Consider the following 22,575-nt stretch of genomic DNA (forward strand, 5'->3'; position numbering starts at 1 on the left):
AACATGTAATAGTACTCTGCAGTGGGACTGGTATAAGCACAGTAGGCATGTTCTCAGGCTATTATTGCTGTGACAAAACACTATGACCACATAGCAAGTTGGGGAGGAAAGGGTTTATGGCCTCACACAGTCCATCACTGAAGTCAGGAGCCTGGAGGCAGTTCTAATGAGGGTGCAGTGAAGGCCATGGAGGGGTGTTGCTTACTGGCTTGCTCAACGTGCTTACTTATAAAACTCAGAACCATCCACTCAGGGCGTGATATCACCCACAATGGGCTGGACCTTCTCATTCCAGCCACCAACTACAAAAATGCTGTAAAGGCTTGCCTATTGCTCAATATGATGGAGACATTGTTTTTCAATCGAGGTGCCTTCCTCTCTGATGATTCTAGCTTCGGTCAACAAGCTGACATAAAACTAGCCAGGATGAGTATGAATCTGAGAATGAAGCCAGGTTGGTAGACTAGAATGCTGGTCTAATACACACAAGGCCCTGGGTTCCATGTCCAAGACCACATAAAACTGGTCATGGTTTGTGTAAGACTACAATCCTAGCACTCTTGGCTTATCATGAGCTCAAGGCCAGCCCGGGATACAGGAGATCCTTCTTCAAAAGGGAAAAAGTGAGGGGGCACATTTGTCAAAGCTCACAGAATTATATGCTGAAGATAATATATTTTAGCTGCATATATTTTAAATTTTAAAAGGTAAAAATAACCAGAATATAAAGAATGCACTTCCTTAATTTAAAATTCAAGACAACTTTTACCCTAGCCAACTAACTTATCATTAAGTAGGAAAAAATGACAAGTTCGAAACTATTAGCTCAGTAGTTATTTTTTATATGAATTACTTTAATATAATAAAAAAATGAATGTATTAAAGCACTTTAAAACTTTTAACCAGAAAATGGTTTAGATGGATGGTTAGGTGAAAAGGGGAAACAATCTTAGGAGTTTTTCCAAAGTTGCACAACAAAGTTTCAGCTCTTAGGCAACAGTTAAAAGAAAGCAGGGGAACAAATGCCATGCTCAGATAACTAGAGAGAACTGCACTGTTCAAATAAGAATGTTTTAATCACCGTCCATGCTGTAAACCCAGCATGGGAGGCGGATGCAAGTAGTTCAAGGCTAGCTACATCTTCATAAGTAGTTTGAGGCCTGAGCTACATGGAACCTGTCTTAAAACACACACACACACACACACACACACACACACACACACACACACACACACACACACACACACAGAGGTTAAAAAAAAAAAAACAAGTAAAAAGTACTTGCTGCCAAGCCAAGTGCTTGGGTCCAATTCCTGGTACCCACAGGGTAGAATATGGTCCCTTTGCCCTCAAACATTTGTTGTGCTCCACATGCACCTCCTCACCAAAGCTGTAAAAAGCTTTTGAGGGGCAAAAAGAAGGGAGTAAAAAGAGAAAAAGGTTTCATTAAGTCCTAATACCTACCTGGAAATAAAAGCAGTTGATATGACTTAACATGAATAAAATAATAATTCTCAAATAAAAGAAAAATTCTATACAGGCTTAGAGATTGTTCTTTTTACTGAATGACTTTCAGCTTCCCAAATTTAACCAGCTGAAAGTAAGCTGTGAGAATCATTTAATTTAACCTTTAGAAATGGAGTTATTGCCGTTTAGTGGTAAAATCTGCATTTTATCATCAACAGGAAATATAACACTCACCTTATTCCACATGTAAGCTAAGTTAGGCATAGAAACTGCAGAAGATGGTGTATGTGTGCTTCATATAAAAAGGGTGACAAAGTACACCTAATTTACATAAATATACACTAACTTGTTCTCTTCCTGCCTTCAATCCTCATTTTCTAATAAGGGTTCAGTGCAGCCATTAAGGCAGGGCTAAGGATGCCAAGTCAGGTTCTTCCCAAGACCAGCTAACCTATACAGACAGGGTAAATCTACCACTCAAATTCATGGTATTCAGAAAAGTCTTCCACAGACCCATATTTTCTTGTTCTCTGCTCAGATCATCCCAAACTGTCTTCCTCTACCTTTTCCTGCTTGTTAGTACTCTTCTCAACAGCATATTTTAAAAACTTTTGTTTCAATTGATTGTCATGCTTTTGTCCTATGATACTACTACACAAAATAGCTGTCTCTTTAAGAGCCTCCGCTCATGAGTTCTCTAATCCTGCTGCTAGCCTCCACATGCAGGTCTGCCAGCCTTTTCCTCATCAAGACCCTAGAAATTCCTTCATGCCTTTTCCTAGAACGTGGTTTCCTCGCAGATGCATGCCTTCCACTTTCTTTTCCTTTAAAAAAAATTCTTTTCATACTTCACAGAGAAAATGTCTTACCTCTCTAAGGTCAGGTAAATAAATACAGAATTGCAGTTATATTTCTGTTTAGGATAAAGACAATCCTGTTTGGATAGCCTCAAATCGGTAGTAAATCCCTTTCATTATTCAACAGTGTGGCAACACATTATACTTTCAGAGTGCTGAATGCTTTAGCTATGATGTACAGGAAAGTTATTTTATTATAAAACAATGGTAATTACTCTAAAAAATAGGCAGGAGACATGGTAATTTGTTTTCTGGTTCAGAAATGCCAACATTTGAGAAAAGTCTTTGCAGGCAGAGCATAACTAACTAGGAGAAACACCTTTCAATTATTTTCCGATTAAATATTCTGCCCAAACATGCAATTTCTTAGTGTAAATGCCTCATTTATCCAAATAAACCTCTAAACTGAAGCGGCAGTACTGAAAAGAGGCACAGCACAGACAACGGGGAAATGCAAAGGCTTATACTTTAACAATTCTTTTCCAAGCATCATGCAATGGACATTCATTCATTCATTCATTCACTCACTCGGCAGGGTATCATTATGCTGCTTTTGCTGGCCTGGAACTTTCATGTTGACCAGGCTGACCTCAAGAATCAGAGGTCTGCCTGCCTCTGTCTCCCAGCGCTGAGGTTAAAGGCCTGCAGCACCATAGCTTGTACAAGTAAGTTTTATGGCAAGATGACAAGTGTCTCCAGAAGGGAGCACAAGCAGGACCTAGAAACAGTGTAGCCATGGCATGTGGCACTAGGATCTAAAACAAAGTGCACCAGCCAGAGACTATAGCTGGGTATTTATTACAGGACTGGATTAAAGAATAACGTACAGGTGTAGAATATTATTTTTCCTTAAAAGTTTCAGACAGATTTTTATTACATCCAATGTCTCTATAGGTTAGAGGTAAGAATGAATTACAGAATCAGAAAATGGCTCAAGAGATAATTAAAATGAAATGTGCAGGGAAAAGAATTTAAAATGGCCTGATGAAGCACACATTTTCATTTCATGGGCAAATCAAGAACTCAGGGGCAAGGAAATTGATGTCATGCAGAACTCTATCCTACTCCAGACAAGAAGACAACTTCAGAAAAGGAGAAAAAAATATCAGTCAGTAATCTACAACACAAAATTTAAAAACCTTAAGAAAGTGTAAACTAGCTATCAGATGGAGACATGCATTTTCCCTAAATATTTTCCTCAGAGAGAGGACTAAAGAGATGCAAAATCCTAAATACTGAGGTCAACCATAAAGTATCCAATGACCCCGTTTGTTAAGCAAAAGCATTTCATTACGTTTAATTAAGACCTTTCAAAGTCTGGTGTTTTTAAAGTTAATAAAAAATAGATAATTATACAATTTGGAAGAGGAAGTTCTAGTTTCCTCAATATGCACACAAATGACAACAATTATGGTAGAAACTTTTGCTTAGGAACTTTCATACTGACTTCCTTAATATTTGGGAATGTATCAGATTAAAAACCCTCTTATTTTACTCAGTAGCTTTCCAGAATCATAAAATTTGTTATTCTTTAACTTAGCTTTCTATTTTGTGGTATTGCTAAATTACTATGATTTAACGATTATTTATGATATATGTAATATATATATATATATATTCTATATATTATCCTTAAATACAACTTCAAGAGGTAGATTAAGGCAATTAGAATTTAAGTGATCCATTTACCCAACAGTACTAAATACCACATATGTCCTCTTCTAGGAACTGATTGTACAGCTGAGATAAAACACATCTTAGCTATTAATCCTGTAGGAGGTTTCCTCCCATTCTAAGATCAGTCTCGCCACTCAGTTATTTTCATTGTTATGCAGAACATTTTAATTTCATTTAGTCCTATTTGTTAATTCTTGGCTTTATTTTCTGAACAATTGGAGTCCTTTTCAAGTAGTTGTCAAAATATAAAAAGCAAATGGTCTTTAAACACACAAAAACTAATAAATATTAATAACTATCAGGTAAATGCAAACTAGAACTAAATCTCACTTCAGACAGAATAGTTATCATTAAGAAAACAAATAAAAGCTGGTGACTCAGTAGACACAGGCCTAATGCCTGATTTCAATCTCTGGGGCCCAGAAGGTGGAAGAAAGAGCTGACTCCCCAAGCACACACACACACACACACACACACACACACACGACTCCCTCAAGGACACACACACACACACAGACCCAGACACACACACACACACACACACACACACACACACACACACACACACATGACCCCCACACACACAGGACACCCACACACAGACACACACACACACACACACACAGACCACACACACACACACGACTCCCTCACACACACACACACACACACACACACACACACACACACACACACACACACAGACACGTACACAGAGAGAGAGAAAAGGACACACACACACACACACACAGACCCAGACACACAGACACACAGACACACACACTCCAAAACCAGAGCAAGAGCAAGAACAAGAACAAGAAGAATATCCAAAAGCTGGTGGTGGAAATATGGGAACCCTTATATATTGCTGGTAGGAATGTAAATTTACCCAAAGATTAAGGAAGTCAGTATGAAAGTTCCTAAGCAAAACAAAAAGGTAAAGCTAAAACCACTATCTGCCTCTGCCAAGCCTCCCTGACTCTAACTGCACCCACGTTGACTGCAGCCACTATTCACAACAGGCTCGATAGGAATCAGGCCAAGAGTCAGGATCGTCCCATGATTCAAAGGGGACTAAGCAGCAGACTCTTTGAAACAATGCTGATTAGACCTGTCACTTTGTACAAGCAATGTGCGGCCAAGCGGAAACTAGCAATGCGAACTTCTGAAGAAGGATAAAGCACCTAGCCTCTGCTCTGGAAAGAACTTAAAGTAAAGAAGTGGGGCTGGAGAGATGGCTCAGCGGTTAAGAGCACCGACTACTCTTCCAGCGGTCCTGAGTTCAATTCCCAGCAACCACATGGTGGCTCACAACCATCTGTAGAGAGATCTGATGCCCTCTTCTGGTGTATCTGAAGACAGCTACAGTGTACTTATATATAATAAATGAGGTAAAAAAAAAAAAAAAAGCACTGGAGCCACAGTTTAAAAAAAAAAAAAAAAGTAAAAGAAGTGGTGGGGGAGGCACAATCTGCTTATCAAATATCTTTCCAGCACAGAGGGACAGATGATTTTTATTTTCCTCTTTCGCCTACTTGAAGTTGATTCAGTTAAAAACAAAGTTTTTCTATTAAGAAAAAAAGGTTTTCTTATTTATTGTTAGCATTCAAGACTAATTCTGCTTTGCCCAGATAAACTTACAGATCAGTTAGGTCAGCTAACCATTCCTATAGCTCTGCAGCCCTCTGCTATAAACTTGCTCTTTATCTTTCGAGACAAATATTTTTGATGTTGACTAGTCTGTAAATGATGTGGGAAACATCACTGGGAGCTGATGTGGAATTTGTTCTGCCTCAATCAAAGGGCTGTACACAGAGTGCTTCCCAGTATAGACAACAAACTTAGGAGTTCTTCTTCAAAGGAATGAAGACTTTACATAGATAATTATGGTTCAAAGTCAGAAAGGTACAAAATAAACAAAGCTCACATATGACTGATTTGAGAATTAAAAAAAAAAAAAAAAAAAAAAGCTCTTGGTAAGGCAGCAGCATGCTGTAAAACAACTCAAAGCCATGCTCAGCAACAGATTAATAAAGTGTACCCAGGATTCCACACACAAGTGAGAATTGATAAGAAGCTTACAAAGCAAAGAGGCAACCCCTACAGAAAAAACATCTTTCTGGTAGTTTAATGTAGACCTTCTGTACTGGAGGTTACAGACTCTTCCTAAGCTGTATGTAGCATTTACTCCTAGCCTTACCCTGTAGCTTTAGACTTAGGTACTGAGGGAAACCACATTGGACTGTATTGATGATCTAGGTATCCTCAGTGAAATCCTCACTGACCGAGGAGTGGAACTGAATGCAGTTTGGTCAGGTCACACTCGGTGTGTTCAAGCAAGGAGCTTGATCTCACTTCCATCTCTGTCTCCATCAGCGCGCTCACACTTGTAGGTACTCTGGGAGTTTTCAGACATTCAAACTGTACAGGCACGTGCCATTATCACATGTATATATTGCTGGAAAGTATGCTAGCTCTTCTGCTAAGTCAGGATTTCTAACTTCTGCCACCACCACCACCACCTCCACCACCTCCTCCACCACCACCACCACCATCACCACCACCACCACCACCACCACCACCACCACCACCACCACCACCACCACCACCACCACCACCACCACCACCACCACCACCACCACCAACACCACCACCACCACCATTATCACCACCTCCACCACCACCACCACCTCCCATCACTGTGCTTCTCTTACCCTACACCAAACTAAGAACATGGTGCTAAATTACCCATTAAGCCATTCTCAGATCTTCATCTCATGTGACAGTGAAGCACTAGAGTTTGTGCAGTGACACTCTTTTAACACTCTGTCTCTTGGGCAACAAGCTTTTCAATTTCCTTTGCCAGCGACTCCCTCATACTGCTATATGGCCTTTGTATTTGAGAAAAAAGGCCAAAGCCTAGGGATTCTTCTTAATGTGCTCTGTGGAGCCAGTGTGATGGCTTGAAGGCAGATATGCTTCTCTATATTGGTCAGATTCTTAGAATTCATGGAAAGGGATCCAATTCCTGAACCACGTCCTCTCACACATGTAGGCTATGATGGGTGTACATTATACATACACAGATATCTCGGATATATTAAATTTAAAAAATTAAAATTAATTAAAAAAGGTATGGCAATGTGTATCTTCAATCTTAGTGCTCTGGAGGCAGAGGCAGGTAGAAGTCTGTGATTCCAGGCCAGCCTGGTCTACATAGCAAGTTCCAGGCCAAACAGGGCTATGTAATGAGACCCTGCCTCAAATGTTTGTGATATATTTCTCACATCACACACACACACACACACACACACACACACAGGGAAATGAGGAGATTACTCATTGGTTAATTCAATTCCCAGAATCCATTATAGGAGAGAACTCCAAAAAGTTGCCCTATGACTTCCATATTTATGTAGCACCCACTCATGCATATTATAAATCATCATAATAATGGTGAAATCTTAAAAAGGATTTGAGGCAATTATACACATACACATCTATGGATTCAACACTTCAAACCACTTGTTTAGAAACCACTGAATGGCTCATGCATGCTTAATATTAACATGTTTAGAAATTCCTAATTTTATTCTCAAATCTACTCTGCCAAAGTCTATCACATGGGAAAAAGAATATTTCCACAAAGAGTTCTTTGTGACCTTCTCCACATTGTTCCTGCATGGCAGCTGACTTAACTCTCCTGCCCTGTCCCCTCATCTCCTATCTAGTTCTCCTAGTCCCTTCCCTGATCTACATCCCACTTGCCTTTCTGCTTCCATGGCCACAACTCTAGCTCCAGACACCACTCCCTCGTCAGGCCATGCTGAATAAACTGTGATCATTAGTATGTACTCTCACGGGACTCTGCTCCAATCCCCATAACAATTATATAACCAACTATGTATGTCCATAAAGAATACATTTGTCTGGTTTAATCCTCGATATCCAGCGCCGTGTCTGGCATTTAAAAAGCTCTTATCAAACACATACAGTTTAGTTGTTCACTCATTGATTTTACATGAGAAATGCATGGGGGAAAAAGCCCACAAGGAAACACATGCATCATCAGAAAGAGATAAGGCAATGGTAAAAGAGTTCAGGAGGAGTGATTTTGAACTTGAATGGGAAAAGGAGTTTGAAACAGAAATACTACAAATAATGACATGTGTCACTCACAGAAGACTTCCTGTGTGCTAGATAGATAGTTAAGTAACTTAGTAATAACAATCAACACAAGGTATTAACAACCACTCTTAGCTGAGCTTTTGTTCTGCCAATTGTTCAGAATATATGTATTTATTAATTCATAAAATCACACCATAATCCAAGAAAGCAAGCATCACCATCACACCCATTTTACAGATTGGAAAGCTAACAGAAACATTAATAATCTCTTCAGGGTGACTAAGTGTAAGTAATGGAGTTCTGACTTGAATTTCAATGATCTGAGATAAGGGCCTATGCTGCTCATCTGACTCCACTCCACAAGCACACACTACTTCCGTGCATCTCTTACACACCTGCCTAGTTGGCTAACTGCAGTTAACTCTGACCTTGCAGAGCCAACATTAGTTTTTTCCAAATATAAGCTCACTCCCTGAGGTGCGTTACTTAGCATATCAAATCTAAATAAGGCACTGTAAATAAATATAAAAGCAATTCATTCCCCTTAGGGAATTAGAAGCTAATAAAGAGAATACCTTTAAACAAGTTGAAAAAGTACCTATTTATCAACACATACAAGATCACAGTAATGGGACTGTGTCAATGCTCACAAACAGCAGAGGACAGGATGTATGCGAAGGACATAAACACAGGAGGCAGAAAGCCTGGTCCCAAGGGAAGGAGACAGCACTCAAAGAAGAGTGCGTCCTCTAAATGGGATAAAGAGGGAATGCAGGAAAGTCCTTAATCTGAGAACACTAAACTGTGGGCTTGGTAAACATGACACAACAGAAAGTAACCAGGCCTGGTTGACCATGAGGGAGGCATCCGCACTCTCTACAGCAGTGCACAGACAGCACAGGTCTTCTCCAGATTAGAAACTTCACTAACAGCTTATGTCCTTCCAAACCCAATATTGTGTCAGAAATCCTCCAATTTCCTCCTTAAAATACCACATCCTGAAGAAGAGAGCCATATAACTATTGGCCATTTCAAAGGTCCCCCGAGCTCTAATTCAAGAATATCTGGATGTCAACATTGCAGAGTTTCCAAAATTCTGTGCGACATAGTCTGTAGGGAATATGTTAGAAACATGCTAAATAAAGGCTTACAATACAAGCGAGCAGAATGTCTACATTAGTAAAATGACTTACTTTGAAATGTTTACATAAGCAATAGCCACAGGACAAAATGGGTTCATTCTAGGGCTAAGTAGTTCTGATGACAAAGCAGATGCAGCGGGGGCAGTGCAGGAAACTTCAGGGCTCACCACATCACTGTGGACTTGGGAAAGATACATCAGACAACCCAGCCACACAATGCAGCTCAGGAACCAGGAACTTAGTGAATGGCTTCAAAATACCCTTCTATTCATTTGCTTTTGCCTTGTTGGGCTCATTTAACCACTCCTGATTCCTGAAGTAGAACGACAGAGCAATAGCCATGTGTTCAGAGAATGGGAGAGTGAGAGAGTATGAACCAGTAACAGCAGAATCTATGTGTTGAAGCACTTCTCTTTGCAAAGAAAAAACATCTGGTTCAGAAAAATGGCCCTGGTCTCTTTCCATTTCCTTGCTACTTTCTTTGAACAAAAGAAAGGCTATGGCTTTGTTTACTGAAATGGGATCTAGGGGCCTGTATTGGTTAAGTTTGTTGTCAACTTGACACAAGCCAGAGACATCTCCAAAGAAGAAACCTGAACTGAGAAAATTCCTTTATTAGGGGTTGACCGATAGACGAGTCTGTGTTGGGGCTTCTTCCTGATCAATGATAGCTAAGGCTGCTGGGGCTGGAGATTAGCTCACTGGGGACTGTGCCACCTGTGGACGGGTTATCTCGGGTTCTCCTAAAACAAACCCCCAAGGTGATGGAGCCGTGAAAGGCACGACAGAAAAGCACTGCATGAAAAGCGCTACATTCCTGTGGTCTCTGCTTCAGTTCCTGCCTCTAGTTACTCTCAAGTGCTTTATTATAGACTGTAAGCTACAAGATGAACTAAAGCCTTTCTTAAGTTTTTTTGTTCATGGTATTTATAACACCAAGACAACAAACCTGGACAGACACCAACGCCATGGAGTTCATCCACATGTACTCCTATGTAAAGTCACAGTTAAACAAGAAATCAGAGGAACATGGCAAAAATTATATGTCTGTTTGTCTATTTATGGTGGCTTTTCAATATCACAATTCACGGTAGAAAGACATCATCAAGATTCATGAGTACACAGAGATAAAAAGGTCTTCCTCATAAGAGGCAGCAAAGTGTCCTGCCTCTAATAGTGACCTACGTTTCAGGCGAGTCACTTGACTCAGCATTTCTTCAGCGGTGTCAAGCAGCAGAGCCAGGACACACCCAATCGATGGCCAAGATACTGCACCTTGCTGTCAGTGTCCAGACTTCTTACCCCTAATCTTAACTGTTCTACCAACAAAAGAAGGCCAATGAATGGCAGGCATAATGGAGTCAGCCTATATATTCCATTGCTAAGGAGAGAGGCAAGAGGATGCCATAATTCAAGGTAGCCTGGGCCACCAAGTAAGACCCTGTCTCAAATATCCCAAGGCCCGAGACTGAGCTCAGTGGCAGAAGACTTGGCCTTCCTTGTCTGTGATCTCTAGAAACCACCCCCCAACCCCAGCCGCAACCTGGTAAATCTCCCAGTGAACAAAATGACAGTCCAAACAAGCATTATGGAGTCAGACACTTTAGAGCTTCATTTTAACCCATTTATTGATGAGGGAAAGACTGAGAGGAAAGTAAGAAGCAGACAGAGTCACTAGGAATGCTGATGAAAACATCCTAAGTCTTACTTTATGAAAATATAGAGTGACATGTCAAATCTGAACACATTTCTCTCAGAGCAGAGATCAGCTGTGTCTCTAAAGGACCTGTTTTCAGGATGTGACTCACATCAGCCCTTCATGAGCCATCTTCTCAAACAACAAAGGTGAAAAACAGACTAGGCAAATCCACAAAGCAAAGCTCACAGAATTGCATCACCACAAAAGAGTTTACAAGGCTGTGTCCAGCAGTCAGTCTATAGAAAGTACACTCAGTAATCTTCCTGCTTATTTCAAAGTCTTGAACAATTTTCTTGATACTCAAAACTAAATAAAAGCCAGAGACCATGTCCTAAATTTGGTGCCCTACATTGTACAAAGAACACAAAAGAAATACAACTCAGTCAAAAAATGTATTAAAACTCTCTAAGAAGTACTTAAACATAACCACCACTGACTGTAGTCACTGCTGAAATATAATCCTGGGAAAGTTCTCACTGATTTATTTGGAAGAAGACAGTGATGTCCCTGCAATTCTGGGGAACTTGATGAAGGGAAGAAAAAAAAGGATTAGCCACAGAACTCTAGAGGCCAATCCTTCCTCCTCCCTCAAACCACAAGGGTAAGGGCAACGGACTAACTCAGACTTTCTGCCACAATCAATGTCTTCTTGATGACACTGAACTTTTCTACAGAGAAGGTGGGGTTCGAGGAAGGGAAATGAAAGAGGAAGTGGAAGGGGAGGAAAGGAAAGGAAAGGAAAGGAAAGGAAAGGAAAGGAAAGGAAGGAAGGAAGGAAGGAAGGAAGGAAGGAAGGAAGGAAGGAAGGAAGATAGACAGATCACGGAGACAGTAAGACAGAGAAACTCCATGGTAACACATACATATAATCTCAGCAGTCTTGTTGGAGGAGGAGCATGGCAAGGCCAGACTGGACTGTACAGTGAGCTCCTGTTTTAAAACAAAATAAAACTGAATGCCTTCTCTGCAGCTTGCTAATCTAGCAGTCCCCTGCCATTAGAGATTTGGAGTGCTGCAGAGCTCTGGGGCATGTTTTTTTGTGTGGAGAGAATCCAAGTCAATTAGCTGTATACTGCAGTCCAACCGCTTCAAGACAGAAGAGAACAGCGAACACAGTATCTTCTCTTAAGTAAGGAAAAACTGTCAAACGAAGCATAGGCTCCAGAAAGCCAGGAGACACGAACACTGTTACCACCACAGCTTCTGATCACAGCTCCAACTCTGATACATGGAACACAACATGCTTGCCCGAAAGAACATGGACCAGACAGTCAAGTAGCTCTTCTTATGTTTGCTCAGGACAGCAAACATGGAGGCCAGCAGCATAGCTAGAGGAAACATGACTGAAGAGGGTTTGGGCACAGGCTCTGACCAGTCTATGTGTCTGCAATCAACAACACACGGTCATTAAAATTCCTCAAGCATCAGAACAAAGAGACCAGAGCTGACAGGAGAGGAAGTCTCAAACACACACCGATCATTATAACTTCTGCCGCACAGATGGGAGAGGAAGAGACGGAGGCAGGGGAGCAATGTGCACTAGCAGCACTGGCTGCCCCAAGGAGTGGGAAACTTGCACTCTCTCACTGCTTTTGAATCATAATTGATTTGTCTCATCTACCAGAACAGTTAGCCGTGCACCAGTCCTATTTTGTTTCCTGTTTTATACTCTATCTATAAAACACTGTATTTACTGCAGAACAGGCTGAGGGGAAAACAATAATACACCTAAGATAAAGAACGGCATTATATTCTACTGACATGTAAAGCCCAACTTTTCTATAGTAGCAAGGAGAGGAGGCAGGATCGGGAACAACTAAACTCCCTGACAACGGAGCCTTAGATGCGTGAATGGAGCACTCATCATAGAATCGCCCTTCAAACAAAATAGATCTAGAACCATGCCTGTCAAGTTTGTGTCTTGATTTATTTCAGGGTATCTTACCCCAAAAGAAAATGAGATTACAGAAAAGTATATGGCTTGTGCTCAAAAAGCCCACACTCTATACCTGGAAAAATGAGAAAAAAACAGAAGCTTGCCACTTCTTGTGTATGAGGCACTGCCTCACTCTGTAGCCCTGGCTGGCCTGGAACTCACTATGTAGACCAGGCTGGCTGAACTCACTGGGTGATCCTCTTGCCTCTGCCAACTAACCAATCATTTCTTTAGGACCTAAGTTATTAGCCCAGCGGTGAGCATTTTTTCTTCCTTAGAAGTCACTCTGAAAATAAATGCAAAAGATACAGATGGGTCAATTTTTTTAGCACTTTGGTAAAAAGAGTCCAATTAATTGGTATGACATAGGTAATCTGTTAAGACTCAACCTAATGCTAAACATACCTGTCATTCATAAGCAAAGACCTGCTTCTTAGAAAACACCAGGCTAGAGTCTTACTTCCTAAGAAGTCCACTCATCTCTCCCATGCCTAGATTCTTACTTCCCATCAGGAATTCTACCAAGAAGATACTGCTTTTGCTAAATCTCCATATGAAAAATCTTCTAACATATTTTCTACCCTTAGCTTCATGAAAACCCAAGAGAAGAGATATGAAGAACGGGTACAAACTTAACTTCTAAAGCGAGATGCAGTCAACTCGGGACAAAACCCATAGGCTATTTGCCTCACAGTCCTGACAGGACATCTTCAGCAGAGAACATTTCTTGAGTGTCTTTAGAAGACAGAGTGTATATTTATTCCTATTTTTTTTCTAGAGATATGCACTGTGGTGGGAGGAGAATAGAGGGAAGAATTAGGCATAAATAATAGTTCACAGTAAATTATTTTGGCATCATAGTGCATACACTGTCAGCTCAACAAAATCTTCCATTTATCATGACCTGAAACTATAGGGAGAGTCAGTATGGGGCAATGGGGGTGGTGGTGGTGGTGAGACACAGCTGAAAATTTAAGAGAGATTAAGAATCTTTTATGAAGCTATTATATGTGTACATTACACTGTCATTACTAGGGGTCCATTTTCCATCAGCTGCACACTGCTTGCCCATGACCCTATATGCCTACCTGTCCCTCAGACAGCAAAATTGCTAGCATGCTCTAGGGAGCAGAAAGCCCATACATCTCACTTAAATGGCACAAGGGCACCCAACCCATACTCAACACTGTGATGGAGGGACAGGGAGGGGAGAAGGGGAAGACAAACCTCTTCTATTACATGGGGCACAAAAAATTGCAGTCTTAGCTGACTAATTTGTGATCCAGGTAGACAAGGTCATACCTGACATCTATTTAAATTGAATAGCTTCTCACTTCCAGTCTTCCACCTGCTCAAGCTTCCCTCTCTTATTTATGTGGTCACGGAGGGACATTTAACTGGCATTTATTTTTAAATAACTTAAGAGCAAAGCATTTTTTTTTCCACACAGAAAAGAGAATAAAAATAGGTACAAAAATGAGCCAGGGTTTAGGATGAGTCCATGGGTTAGGAATAGTAATATCAATCATGATAATGATAAAAATGAAGGCAAGTTTGCACAAGCATGACTGACATCTACACTAGCATTGAAAGGGTTAAACACCTCGGAAAAAGCAGAAGGGTCAGAAACAGTGTCTAAGACAGTGCTAAAGATTTCCTGACTCTGTCCTCAGAGGTCCTAAGAGGACAACCATGGCAGCACACCTCTACTCTACTAGCTTCCTTAGGATTTCACTGCCAGGACAAATCAGGAGCCAAAATGTGACCTTGAGCTACGAGGAGAGCATATCTTCAAGGTGTTCTTTTTTATATTGGGGGGTGGGGTGGGGGGTGCGGTGCAGCTAATACTAGTGTGATTTACTAATTTATTTAAAATTTGTTTTCCATTTTAAATGACATCATTTCCGAAGGTTTCATTCAGCTCTGGAAAGGTCCTAGAGTGTCAGTTTTACATAAACATTTCCACAGGCAGATGGTCCACTTGTACAGGAGCCTCAATTGTGTTTTACAAAACAAGTATTTATAACATTTTCTTTCCCTGGAGCTGAACAGTCCCCCAAATTATACCAAAATTATGCCTCATGATTATACCAACCTTGTCAGCAAAAGAACATTACGGAGAATATTGTTGAGAATACCACAGCACATACCTTTAGAAATTAATAACATGTATAACAGGATAACTCAGCGGGCTAAGCCACAGAGAAAACAGGCTGAATAGCCACATGTTGGACAGACATATCATCCCTGGCAACAATAGCCTTAGCAGATGCACTGCACACACTAAGGGCTGAATGGCCATTACCAGAAAGTTTCTTCTCAAGATTCTAAGCCACAAAAACAAGCATCTCACCACATCTCACCTAAGGACAAGAGACCCCACCCTTGAGACTGACTCCTAGGTCACAGGACGTATGCCGCCTAGGCTAACTAGCTATATTCAAAGAAAAGCTCGACTTGGTCCCATTGTTTCTATTGGGGTATGTGGACACCCACACATGGGAGATTTAACCAGACAGACTTTCAATAAGCTACAATAGGAGCAAGAGGGAAAGGCCATGACCAGGCATGTAAACAGGATATAAGGAGAAAACACTGCACTCAAGTTCGTCTCTGCTTGGGCCCAGGCTGAGCAATGGAATAATTTGTTTACACTGGTATTGCCATCTTGAGGTTCAAGGCTCATTCCTTGTGTGTCTATGCAAAGAATCACTGGTCCCTTTTCCTTTCAGTTCTTGATGCAATGTGGTCCACCTCACCTATGGCACACACCAAACCCTGCTTGGCCTTTGTGCAGAAGTTGTGCATCCTGGGTGCCTTCCCTGGTCATAAGAGTGGAATCGACACTGGCATTTGCCTCCTCCCCTTAGCTGGCAGTGCTTTTCTTCATAGGCACTGTTTGATCTCATTCTCGCTTGAATGTAGGGCTCTCTCTCTCTCTTTCTTCCTTTCTCTCTCTCTCCCTCTCCCCTTCCATCCTGTCTTGTTATATTTATAGCACCTAGAATAGTTCCTACACACAGTAGGCAGTCACTAAGTATTTTTGGAGGAAATCCTCAACGAACAGAACACCGCTCAGTCAGAAGAGATCTTAGCAAGGGCAAGTCTTTGCTGCAAATTGTTGCTAGGGACAGAGCCTGTTGGGAGAAGTATTTGTCATTGATTCTTTTATATACTGTCTTTATTTATTATCTCTAAGGACGGTCACATATTCCTCCGTTCTGTTCCAGTTATAGATAAACTGTGAAGACGAACTCATTAAGAAGTCACAAGTAATTCTTAGACTTCTCTTATAACCTACACTTAACCTTTTAACATGAAGAGTTCTCATTCACAGAATAAAATAGGTATTAAAAAACCCAGAGAGAGAGGGAAAAAAAAAAAAACAAAACCCAAAACCCAGAGAGCTAATTTTACTTCAGTACAATGAGGAAATATACAGTATCTTCTAAACTCATTAACAGTTAATAATGAGGAAGCATCATAGAGACAGCTCAGGTAAAGAAACAGAATGGGAGCTTTAAATTAATCTTATCCACAGTGTAAACCAGAATTACTACACATGCCTTAAAAATGCCCTGGCAAACTCACATAGGGCTTGAGAAGCACAAAGCTACAGACAACAGGTAAGCAGAGTCCTGTAGGAGTAAGAAACACACTGGCTCTTGGAGGCTGAGCCCACAGTAGATTCAAGGCCACAACTCACCCCAGAAATGTCTGCAACTCGGTGGATGGGCACTTCCTTCTTGCTGTGCAATCCTTTGCCATTCTTAATCGCTCTGTAAGGGTAAAAGAGGAAAACCCATGAAGATAAAAGCCATACCAGGGAAGCGTCTGGGGCTGGGGGTGTGGGGAAAGGAACACGGACTGTTGACATGGGATGTGCCACTATGCAAGCCATGGTGTACACCACCGAGCAGCCAGACTGTGAGGTGCAGCCGCTGAAGGATTGTAAACTGCTCTTCTGTCCAGCCCAGTCACTAGGACTTGGCTGCCAGTCTCAGCTAACTGTGTGCCTGGTAATCAGAGAACTCCCTTACTTGTTTCCAAATTAAAGGCATTGTTCTGGGCACAAAAGAAGAATCAGTTGGAAGCTCACACTCTTAAGAAGCACAAGTAATAATGTTTCAGTGCTTAATCACATGAAACATTTTAAATGCAAAATATGTAGCTAGTGTTCCAATTCTAATGGAAATAAGTTCCTCCCAGGTAAAAAGATAAATTGCCTGGAATGAAGCAATATTGTATAGAAAAGCCATGGGTGGGTGGGGGTGAGTATTATATAACCAATAGTAAACTTGATTCCAAATTAGTTGTGGGGTGGTAACAACAGGATTTCACAACTAACTCATGAACTCACATATTTGGCCATGAGTTAGTTGTTGGTACCAATCTTCCACCTCTCAACTACCCAGCACAATTGGGCATGGTCACTGGTGATGCAGGAAGAGCCATGGCGGAGAGAGAGCTGGTTGGTTAAATTATTGAGCCCTTCCACTTCTAGAGAAGGCCCATGTGGGTACATTCTATTAGCTTTAGACTTCAGCACAGTAGAGGTCCCAAGAGGTCCCTACTCTAGCCTTTGTAGGGTTTTTGTGTTCTAAAGGAAGTTGGTAGAACAGGACCAGAGAGAGATGTGCATGAACCCTTGGTGCATGAACACTTCCTCCTTGGGCCTATACTGAAGTGGTGGCAGTACCTCTCTAAAGAGGTTATTCTCAGTGTCACAAGTCTTTAACCTAACCTCAACAAACCAAGTCAGGGAGGCACTGCTCAGTACCACTTAGCATAGCCACACTTTTTACATGCAGCTGGTGCTTTGACAATTCAGTGAGCCCCTCTGTCATTCCAGGTCACCTGTCTGACTTGAAATGCTTTTCAAAAACAACAGACCAAAGCGTCCCTTTTTTGGTATGGCTGTTTCCTCCAGTGAGCAGATCCTAGGGGGACTCTGAGTGGTAAAGCATCCTTGGAGCAAGTATAGTGCTGTAAGTCTGCACTAGGGAATTCTGGTGGTGTGGCTGTTTGTGAATGGCTCCTGTAAACAACCCCAATAACCTAAAAGGTTTACCAAAGTAGACTTAAGCAACAGTCTTTCTGTGGTTTGTGGTATCTTCCCTATTTGAGGTAAATAGATACCTATTTAAAAAAATTATTCTTATGTATTTAACATGTTAGTGTGAGCATGTGCATGTATGCCTTCACAGGTCAAACGGCAGTTTGGGAAGTAGGTTTTCTTCTCCTCCCATGTAGGTCCAAGGAACAGAACTCAGGTTATATCATGTTATAGCATATGCTATAGTAAGGAACGGGATCTAGCTCTAGGAAATATGCCCTGTTTCCTTCTGAGACTTAATTCAATTGGGCAGGTCAAACATGAGACTAGGGGGCCACCCCCCAGGAGGCAGGTTCACCTTAGGATAAAGGACTTCTCCTTTCTAGTATTTCCATCCTCTAGTGTAATCCTTAGGAGCTGCCAAGGGGTTTGGCAGGGTCTGTTTGACCTACTGAGTCCTGACTAAGAAACACTTAACTATTTGTTTTTTCCTTTCATTTGCTTTTGGATACTATCCAGAGCCCAAGTATGCTTTGAAACTCCCTACTGCTTTGGGATTCCTTATTCTTTTTTTAAGGCTCAACTCTAGCCACAGGGCTGACCTCTTTGGCTTACCTTTTCCATTCACCTCCTCTGGGTAGCGGCAAGAATTAGAGTTTGCCTACTGTGTCGTTTTTCCTTTAAGCTCTTGTAAATTCTTGCACTTCTGTTTGAGCCTTAAAGAGACTAATAACCCAAGAGTAGACATACAACTTGCTCCGTATTATATGCTGGCTCAATTGGAACGCCCCAAGACTTCTTTTAAACCTCTGTTCCTTCATTGACATCTTTTAGTTGGTGGAGAAAGCAACCTGTTGCTACAGACTTTGACCTACAGATCTGTCACACTAGCCTCTAGATTCCTGTAGACTGGTCCTTATACCTCTAGGTAGTCATACGACAGTCTACTTTCTATTCTAAACTAAGCTATATAGCTAATTCTATAGCTAGTTAGCAAGAAAAAAAGACTCATACGCACACTCTGATCTGACCTGTAACTGGGAAGACATTTCACAGTTCCTTGAATGCCAAAGTTACTCTTCAGTTGGATTCAACTGCAAATGGATGGGGGGTGGGGAGGCACCACAATTAGTCTGTTACCCCTCAGGACTCTGCTGATGGCCACTGACTAGGGCTAACTGCCTAGGAAGGATGTGCTTAGTTCTTAGGATTTGCAACTGTCAGAACATGAAGGCTGAGACAGAAACTAGAAGCCATAAATGAGTCTCTTCTACTTCTTAAAGCCCCATTTCTACAACGTCCGCTACCAACAACAGACTCCAGATTTGGCCACTATAAATTTAGTGAATCAGCTATCAAAAAGCCTGGTAAACTGACTCCTACCTGGGTGCACCTCACCCCAGAACACAAGAGGGCTCTGAGCTTTCTCAATGTTCAACAGGGCCCCAGGTATCTGAAGAACCATCAAAATAAATAAATATGCCCTCTGAGTAGGTAGGTTCATGTTAAAGAGCTGCTGAACAGGTAGACTTCCCTGACTAGAAAACAACTCATTCATGAAGAAAAACACAAAGGACTCTCGCGTAAATTAGAAGGCCAGGCAAAAAGTAGTGAAGTATAGAGAAAGCTCCGATTCTGTTTCTTTCTGTGACCCCAGACCCGGGACTTAACCAGGGAGAAACAAGCAGCTAGCAAGATGAAAATAGAAAATGTGAACACCAATGTAGACATAACACTGAAAACAAGATAGTTCTTTAAAACCAAGTCCTAGTAACAAGCTGTGCTCTGCTTTGTTCCTAAACCAGAATCTCACGTGCTGCCTTGCATCCGGGCATTTATACTGAAAAATCTTCAGATAGGTTGTTTTATACTTAAGCTATGATGGTTAAATTAGATCAAGTTTAGCACGTTCAAAAGCTAACAGTGAAGGTGTACATGAAGTGTGCTATCCCTGCACAAACAGAAAAAGTTCTAAATGTTTCTGGACCAATATGGTTGTCATTTTCTGTTTGGTGTCAATTAAGCACAGTAAATTGAAATTCTTTTTTCCAAAGTTGATAGCATAGCCAGTTCCAAATTATTATTCATATGAATATTTTTACTTATACTAAAGACCAGTAACAGCATTATATTATGCATCCAGTGAAGCAAGAAATGTTTGAGGCAGAACCCCATGTCCCAGATCCCTATTCATTTGTGATATCAAGGCCTGGGCTGGCATTCCCAGTTACCAGGGAGGTGAAGCCCAGGAGCTCAAGACTAACTTGACCAGCATGACAAGACTCCATTTACAAACCAACAAATACAAACTAACTAAATAACACACACACACACACACACACACACACACACACACACACACACACACACTCTCAAAACAAAAACAAAAACAAAAACTTGAACAACCCTGAAATCATTCCTTTTGTTAGTCCTTAACAATGAGAAAGAAAATGACAATTCACAGTAGGTAGTTAACTATTCAAGTGACATTCAGGAAGTGATATTCAGGAAGTCACTAAGCAAGAGAGATTTGTGAATCTATGGGGACTGGTCAGAGTTGGGCCGAACCTACATCCTTTGCCAAGCTGTAAACATCCACACTTCATGTGTATAAGGACACACACCAGGACCAACTACAGGCCATTGTATATATGAAGTCAAAAAGAGCCACGCGTGGCTGACAGCCATGTGTGCTGTCCCGATGGCACTTCGTGGTGTTGCTCTCCCCAGTTATCTCAGGAAATACTGTGTATTGGACACTGGTAGGTAGGTCAAAGGCACGACTGCAACCACAAATACCTGGGTGCCACAGGGCACACTGACACTGCCCCAGGGGATCTTGCCCTACAGGCTATAAACACGGCTCTGGCTCTATATCCCTTTCCGTTCGGCAGTGAATCCAACTCTTTTCTTCTCAAGTTCTTCTGCTTCCCCTCGGTAGGTATAGCCTCAGCATGGGAAGCTGTGGGGTAGAACACAGCCTGTTCTTCTCCAAAGCTTCATTCTCTGGGATGTGGCAGTATGGAGCCAGAAACGCCAACAGTCAAGAAGGGACAAAAGCTGCCATGGCCAGGGAGAGTTGGTGTATAGCCAGATACAAGAAAGGGAGATGAGCAGAAGAGGGGTGAAAACGCTTTCTAGGGTTCTCCCTGCCAGTCAGACTGCTGGGTGCTACAGTGTAGAAGACAGTTTCCATGCAGGCCACTCGTAGGTTTTGTGTGCTATACTGCACCATAACAACTTCCGAGAATGAGGCCTCACTGAGGCAGAGGTTGGTACAGATTCATCTACACTGGGCCAATTAACAGGCCTATCCTAAAGCACCACTGTGCTGCCAATTAGGGATGGTGGACTGTTACTCTGAACAAACAGTTTTGTTAATTTACAAAATTGTCAATAAACTTTTTTGATTTTTATTGAGATCAGATAATAGCTGCCACATGATGAAGTCTTACTTTAGGTATAACAGGAGCTTCAGCAAAATACTAGAAACATCTACCAATTAGCAGGGGGACCAAAAACTACGGAGTGTTTACATGAATTTTCCTAGAGAGCAGTAGCTTTTTGCAGATTTGCAAAGAGGCTGCTTTCATACATAAAAAGCTCTAAGACAATAATATAATGGAGAAGAAAAACTGCATTTGGTAGAAAGGACACGCAGCGGGGAGATGATGGTCAAGAAAGGACACAAAGTCTAGACGCCTGACTGCCTCGGCACCAGCATCTTCTATCTCTGGTCATCAGGTACCGAGATGTCCCTCGGTTCTGCTTGTTTCATCTGCTACATACAGCATTTTCCTCTTTCTTCATGGTGCTCACTGTGTCCTTTTATAACTATCTGGATTCAGAGTCTAGCCCAAGATAACTATACAAAAATTTAAAATAAATTTACCAGCCAATTTTGATGCTGCTTACTGATTCCTTATTGTAAATCACCACCATGACCCTTCATCATTTTATTTCCCTGCTTAGGTTCCAAACAAAGGCCACACAGAAAGTGGATGGGATTCTGTTGTTGCTGATGACGACAGCAGTAGCAACCAAGCCTAGGACTTCACGTAGGCTAGGGTAGTGGTGTACGCTCAGTTAATGCACCCTTACCATACAAAGAAAAATTTTTATTCCTTACACTTTACTTTCATAAGTACCTACCATGTGGTCCCAGCTCATATCTGCCTCTGATTTCAAAAGCACAGCCTTTAACTGAATTAAGTCCATTCTCCTTAGTACTCTATGCTAGCATTTCTTCAAGGCTCCGCCAACAGTTAACTGGTAAGAGACAGGTAGGCCTGGTTTACAATAAAAGGGGCTGTTTGGCCCCTCCTTGCTCTCTTACTCTCCCTGACTCCCTAACTCCTTTTTCTCTCTACCTACTTCCCCTCTCTCCATGTGTTCTTGGCTGACTTCTCCTCTCCTTTCCCCTCCCCTCTTTGCCTCTGCTCCCTTCTCAACTTCCCTTCCCATGCCCTAAATAAACTCTACTCTATACTAAAGCCATTATATGGCTGGTACCTCAGGGCTAAGGGGATGCCTCAGCATGGGCCCCTGGAGGCAACTCTCCCGCCTCACCATACCTGTGCTCTACAAAACATATTCTTGGCTCTCTCTTTTT

General features: G+C 41.6%; 1 protein-coding gene across 1 annotated transcript in view; it reads right to left on the reverse strand.

Annotated features, from left to right (window-relative positions):
• Snd1 (staphylococcal nuclease and tudor domain containing 1) overlaps positions 1-22,575 on the reverse strand; it is a 396,722-nt gene that overhangs the window by 150,718 nt on the left and 223,429 nt on the right. Inside the window, exon 14 of the mRNA XM_032906855.1 lies at positions 16,614-16,686. Coding sequence (XP_032762746.1) covers positions 16,614-16,686 — 73 coding nt within the window. The remainder of the gene's footprint in view (positions 1-16,613; positions 16,687-22,575) is intronic.

The sequence above is a fragment of the Rattus rattus genome, chromosome 6, assembly GCF_011064425.1.
Source record: "Rattus rattus isolate New Zealand chromosome 6, Rrattus_CSIRO_v1, whole genome shotgun sequence".
Classification (NCBI taxonomy): domain Eukaryota; kingdom Metazoa; phylum Chordata; class Mammalia; order Rodentia; family Muridae; genus Rattus; species Rattus rattus.